Source organism: Micromys minutus (genome assembly GCF_963924665.1).
Source record: "Micromys minutus genome assembly, chromosome: 1".
Classification (NCBI taxonomy): Eukaryota; Metazoa; Chordata; class Mammalia; order Rodentia; family Muridae; genus Micromys; species Micromys minutus.
The window spans coordinates 245,562,486-245,569,460 of NC_137969.1; the positions used below are offsets into that span (position 1 = coordinate 245,562,486).

Sequence of the window (6,975 nt, forward strand, 5' to 3'; positions counted from 1 at the left end):
ATGTCACCATGGGCAGGCCTTGAAGCCTCAAAAGTCCCTGTAGGTCTATATTTTGTAAAAACCTACTATAATAAGGGTTCTTAAATGCTCCAACCTTTCTCATAGCCCACCAACCAAAAGTAGGGGAAGAAAATGGCTAAAAGGACATGGGAGGCGTGGACCTATTTAGAAATAGTCCCTTGGGGGTAATTCTAAACTTGGTTGTCTATAGTCCAGTCCACTATCGAAACACCAAACATGAATCAGTAGCAGTGGCTCCATCCAGAAAAAAACCTTGATGATCTGTTGATCAGCCCGAGTCTGTGATAGTGACAAGAAGCCATTGGAACATCACAGTTTCTTTGGTACACTTCTCTCTACAAAGTCACAACAAGCAATGATCATCCGAGAAAGCAAGGCAAACCAATGTCATCAGCAAAGCCCAATGAAGACCAGCAAAGAGTAGCAAGGCAAACCAATGCCAGAGCATCATCTACTGTCAGTTGGGTTATACTTTACCCTTTCCAAACATCACGTGTCCTCTCAAGTGTCTTGTTTGGTATATATTTTACATGTGAACCACGCAGGCCAGTAATGCCTAGAGCTGGGGGAACTGAATTTGCTTTATTTATTAGCCACCCATTCTGCAGTCTATTAGTATGATACCAATAGAAAAGAACCTGAGTAGTTCACCTTATTCATAGCCTTGAATGAAAAGTCAAGAATAGGTGGAGAAAACCCACACAGCCAAAAGGAACAGAGTTCACACTAGAGGAAATGTGTAGATTGTCCTGAAGCTGTTAGTATTTTAATGTTAATTCCACTTCCCCAAGAAGGGCTATCTAGTCATATGACTCCAACTGAACCTTCCCATTTTAATTAGTAAAATAAAGGAAAGCCAGTGACTGGGCCAGGCAAGAGAAGTAGAGAGGGCTGAGAGGTCGAAGGAGGTCAGAGGAGGTTAGACATCGGAGGTGGAAGATTGTGGCAACATGGAGCTTCCCAAGGACCAGCTAGACCCAGGTGGGATTGATTGGTATTAAAAAGCTATGAACATTAAGGATTTTACAGGTCTAGTATATCATATAAAAAGGCAGTTTGTACCTTTGTCTATTTGATGCAATCGTGTTGTGTAGAGAGTTTGTGGATTGAAAGTTGGATATATAAACCTGTATGAAAAGCTATCTGTAGAATTGTGTTTGTGGATTTTGGGGTACAGAAACACCCCGGGACAGAGGCAGAGAACAGGTGGTAGTAAACCGCCAAGGGAAGGGTGTTGCAGGGACAAGTTGGGCCGTGGTGGCAGCTCAGACTGGGCACCAGAGGTGCGTGCGGCTCCGTATCAGGGTTGGGACTAAGGAGTGAGACCTCAGGGCCGGAAAAGAGACAAGCACTTTTATTTTTTAATATTTACTATTTAGCAATATAAATATAACTACAAAACTGAACAGAGAAGAATATTCAAATGTTCAGTGAGTATTCAGAGGGAAATTGGAGGTGATGGTGCATCTGTAAAGCACTGAAAGGTGACTCTTAGACACGTAAAAGGAAACAAAAACTGTAAAAATGTAAATCCAGGCACTCTGCTACTGAGGTATGCATAATCTAAGATAAAAAATTCAAGAGAAAGGACTAGAGGAGGAAGCCATGGACATTCTGCAAAGTTCTGAGAAGGGGAAGAAAAATGGACAGTGAGAGAATAATTAAAAACCACAGATGACTCACCAAGGAGAGCCAAGAATCTATCTAACAGGAATCTTAGATTAGGACCAGAAGAGCAGACAAACATCCCTTGGAGTTAAAGATCCAGCTTTAAATGCCCGATCTATTGCTAGTTTATATGAATAAAAGAAGATGTATATGTATCCAATTTCTGGAGAAATCTCACAAAAAAAAGAAAGAAAAATAAATTAGGAGCTATATCAAATGATGACAATACATTATATGGTGGTCTGAATGAATGTGCCCCCTCATAGGCTCATAGGGAGTGGCACTATTCAGAGGTGTGGCCTTGCTGAAGTAGGTGTGGCATTGGAGGTGGGCTTTGAGGTTTTAGATGCTCTAGCCAGGCCCAGGGTCTTACTCTCATCCTGCTGGCTTCGATCTGGATGTAGAGCTCTCAGCTACTTCTCAAGTACCACGTCAGCCTGCATCCTGCCATGCTTCCTTCCTTGATGATAATGGACTAAACCTTTGAATTGTAAACCAGCTCCAATGAAATGTTTTCCTTCATAAGAGTTGCCATGGTCATGGTGTCTGTTCACAGCAATAAGTCACTGACTAAACACATTATATTGGCTTACTAGTTGCTAGAAAACCAAGAAATAATGACATAAAAAAAAAAAAAAAAACATGGTGTGAAGACATGGCCCAGGGGTTGCAAGCACACATTGCTCCTTCAGAGTACCAGTTTGGTTTCTAGCACCCATATGGGGTGCTAAGAGGATAGGGTAGGGAGTCAAAACCTCCTATAACTCCAGCTCCAGTGGACCCAGTGCCCTCTACTGGCCTCTGCTGGTACACACACACACACACACACACACACACACACACACACGAATAAAATTAAATGTTTTTAAAATTGAAAAATCCCAATGTATAATGATTTTGAACTGAGAATTCTTGTAAGCTCACTATATCAGAGACACAGATGAACATGCCTGTGTTTTCCTACAATGTCAGAATTTATTGTTTAAATAATAGTGTCATTCCCTGCGGCCAAGCATTCAAACCACCACACACAGTATTGGTTATGGCCTCATTGGAACCAATTTGCCAAATGCCACTGTTTTCCTTGATAGCCTAAGCCCAGGTAAATACGCATTCTTTTATACCAGTATCAATTACTAATATGAACTCTCAGGTCACACATTACACACCATACTGTAAGTCTATCACCCGTGTACCTATGTGTGTATGTATCTACACTACAGAATGACTACAAAGGGTTAATAGTTCAAGAGTTTTCACTGACAGAAATGCAAGTAGACCCCACCCACACACATACACACTTGCCCGTGTGTGTGTGTGTGTGTGTGTGTGTGTGTGTGTGTGTGTGTGTGTGAGAGAGAGAGAGATGAGACACACGTGGGGAAGGGATGGGACATATAATTAAACAAACCAACCCAGAGAAGCGATTGTGGCTGAAGGGTCAAAGTGAGCTGTAGAGTCGAGTTTAGCTACAGAGATGAAAGGGCAGAATCAGCTTCGATAAGTGAATGGCTGACGGGAACCTTGGCGGAACGGTGGAGAGCAGTTTGAGTAGGCCTTATCATCAGTGGAGACCAAGCCCAGTTGAAATCTCTTCTTGTCCGTTCCTTGCCACACATTGGTGGTCACATGACAGGTTGGTAGAACCATCACCCTCTCTGTACGAGATGTTGACCTCTTTATGAGGTGCACATGAGAGAACCACACCCTGTCCTTGGTCCAGTACGGTATTGGCCTGGTTCTCCTGATATGATGGTAATATACCCATGTGCCTTATAGTTTCAACCCACTCCTAAAATCGTATAGAGTGGCACAATACACTTTCTACTCTCCAAACAAGTCATTTATTGTCCCCGAGGTTACTCATGTCATAGGCTCTCAAGAGAAATATTTCCGATATTAAGTTTCAAAACTTACAATCTATTCTATTTTTCCATTGAGGAATACAAATTCAGTGGTTGGTGATTTTCACATCCTCTCTTCTGGGCCCAGGTTCTCTGTACTATGAATATTTTTTTTAACATCATCCTCATATTATAAAAATTTGTTGGGCCAAAGAGATGGCTCAGTGGTTAAGAGCACTGACTGCTCTTCCAGAGGTCCTGAGTTCAAATCCCAGCAACCACATGGTGGCTCACAACCATCTGTAATGAGATCTGATGCCCTCTTCTGGTGTGTTTGAAGACAACTACAGTGTACTCACATATAATAAATAAATCTTTAAAAAAATTTTTGTTCTTTTCATCTTTTTTCTGAGGGGGGGAAGGGGGTTGAGACAGGGTTTCTCTGTGTCTTGGTACTTGCTCTGTAGATCAGGCTAGCCTTAGACTCAGAAATCCACCTGCCTCTGCCTTGGGATTGAAGGTGTGCACCATCGATGCCCAGTTCAGAAGCTTGATCTCGGTCTTGTCTCTCATTCCTCTTTTAGTCCCTTTGCTCCCTTTCCTCCCTCATTCCCTTCTCTCTCTCTCTGTTTTTTCCTCCTTTCTCTCCTTACCACAGTGTCTCACGTAGCTCAGGCTGGCCTCCTGCTGTAACTTTAGCCTAGCATGCATGGCCTTAGCCTCCCCATCCCCCTGCTTTCAAACTAATGCTGGAATGGCAGATGCAGTCCACCATGCATGGCTTTTCTGTTTGTTTTCATTGTTAAGAATGAATTTGCAGGTAGGAAAGAAGTAAAGCAAAGGTAAAATATACACGTGTTTGTGTGTGTGTGTGTGTGTGTGTGTGTGTGTGTGTGTGTGTATAAAAGGATGAGTTACAATGTTTTAGCTCAGTTAGTGTTGTAACATGCATGGAGCCCGGAGTGAGAGCTTCAGGACCACAAAAACAAAGAGAAAAGGAAGTTTCAAACAATACCAGGAAGACAGTATGGAAATTTTAATTCATATTATAGAGCAGTGTAGAAATGGCATGACATTGCTACTGACTAAAAGCAAGGGGATATTGATCAACGCCTACAGATGCTGGTAACCAGTAGTTCCCTCGCCTTACCTTAGGAGAAGAAAATCAGTAGAATCTGAGTGTGGCTTTGCGGGCTGAATAGGTTTGGCATTCATGAGTATGGGAGAGGGCAGGGAGCTGGACTTGTGGGGACATGGGCAGGAAGCAGGTAGAGAGTGACAGCAGGGTGGGGTCAGAGCGCAGATTCCATCCAAAGAGCCCCAGTGGTTGGTGCGCATGCTCAAACCAGCTGCCCGCCTCCCTCACACACTTGACCAACGGCCTTCGACTGGTGCTCTCCGGTTTGCTCCGCCTCGGTGGCCCCTCTCTGACCTGCGATGTCTCGCTTGCTGCTGTTCTGCTCTCGAGCAGTCCTGTTCTCGAAGCCTGGCCACTCTGGCCGCCTCAGCCACTCAGAAAGCCCACAAAACCAAGACCTGTCGCCCACGGTGAGGTTGAGACCGCCTAACGGTCCAAGTGAAGTGGGTAGGGAGGTATGTGTGTATGTGTGTGTGTGTGTATGTATGTATGTTGTGGTGTGTGGGTATATGTACAGATGGTGTGTGTGTGTGTGTGTGTGTGCATGCGTGCGTGCGTGTGTGTGTGCGTGTGTGCGTGTGTGTGTGTATGTATGTATGTATGTATGGTGTGGTGTATGTGTGTGTATGTACGGATGGTGTGTGTGTGTGCGCGTGCATGCGTGTGTGTGTGTGTGTGTGTGTGTGTGTGTGTGTGTGTATGTATGTATATATGTATGTATGTATGGTGTGGTGTGTGTGTATGTATGGTATGTATGTATGAATGGATGGATGGTGTGGTGTGTGTGTGTGTGTGTGTGTGTGTGTGTATGGATGGATGGATGGTGTGGTGTGTGTGTGTCTCGTTTCTGTGTGGTGTGTAGTATGAGTGAGTGTGTGGTGTGTGTGATATGAGTGAGTGTGTGTGCTGTGTGTGGTGTGTATGGTGTGTGTGTGGTATGTATGCTGTGTGTGATGTGTGTGTGTATATGTGTGTGGTATGAGTGAGTGTGTGCGTTGTGTGTGTGTAGTGTGGTATGTGTGCTGTGTGTGGTGTGTATGGTGAGTGTGTGTTGGGGGGGATGGTGTGTGTGTGTGTGTGGTGTGTGTAGGTAGGTGTGTGTGGTGTGTGTGTGTGGTGTGGTGTGTGTGTATAGGTAGGTGTGTGTGTGATGTGTGTGTGTGTGATGTGTGTTGGTGACTTTAGTTGTGGGGTCACTTTGGATGGAGGCTCAGAGTGTGGGTGAGTCCCAGGTAGGACCCGCCCTTCTTTTTGGACATGGAGGTGCAGGGTCCTGGGTTCACTTCAGGGTAACTTACTTGTCTCGTGGCCAAGCCATAGCATTTTTTTCTAAAAAATGGTAGAGATGCTGGACATATTCAAGTTTCCAGAATCCAGATGTCAGAAATTGGCAACTATTGAAAGAAACTTAGTTTTCTGAAAGTTCAGTTGTGTATGAGTGGAATACATTGCCAGGACCCCAAGCCTTTTTTAGTTTTAAAGATCTCTTGACGGATTTCACAGAATACTTTTGTGCATGTGTGCGCCCAAGTGCAGGTATCTGAAGAGTCCAGAGGTGCTGGATCTGGAGCTACAGTTGATTATGACCTGCTTGACATGGGTTCTGGGAACCAAATTTAGGTTCACTGCAAGAGTGGTAGAAGACTTAGCAGATGAACCATCTCTCCAACCTTGGGACACCCAGAGTTTTGTGCACAGGAGACTGCAACATCTGGTTTCTACTGCTAACCTCCGTCCGCCTCTTCCACAAATCATCTTATTAGACATCGGGTCACACTCGCTAATGTGACTTTTCTTCTTTTCCAGGAATCGGTTGTTGGAATTGCCGTGTTTTTTACAACCTTTTTCATCCCAGCTGCGTATGTGCTAAGCAATCTGAAGTATTTCAAAGGCGAGTAGATACGAGATGTCGATGAACAGCTCCTCAGATCCAAAATGCTTTCAGAAAAGGCCATGGCCCCTTTAAATGAGAAAGAGTGCCTGTTGGAACCTCGTGTGGCTATTTAGTCTTATGTCTGCGGTGTTCTGCGATTTTTTTTTTTTTTTTTTTTTTTGGACTATGCATAGGATGGCAAACATGATCTGCTTAGGTGTTAAATAAAATGGAAACACTTGTTCGTGCTTAGCATTATTTTCTGTTTTACTTTTCCTGTTTTGCTTTGCTTTGACTTGAAAGGCTAGGGATCCAACCCTGGGTCTCATGCATGGGAGGAGGTACTCTACCACTGAGCTACAACCCCAGTCCTTGGAGGTTGTTTTCCGAACATCCTTAGAGCTGACAAAAATTTACTAATGAAAAATTAC

The 6,975-nt window shown here is 44.1% G+C and overlaps 1 protein-coding gene across 1 annotated transcript; it reads left to right on the forward strand.

The window, feature by feature from the left end:
* Nucleotides 1-4,970: 4,970 nt before the first annotated feature.
* Nucleotides 4,971-6,570, forward strand: COX8C (cytochrome c oxidase subunit 8C; the record flags this gene model as incomplete). The annotated part of the gene is made up of 2 exons (XM_080924119.1): nt 4,971-5,081; nt 6,478-6,570. 2 exons carry the CDS (start codon nt 4,971-4,973, stop codon nt 6,568-6,570), a joined length of 204 nt encoding a protein of 67 aa, XP_080780245.1.
* Nucleotides 6,571-6,975: the final 405 nt, after the last annotated feature.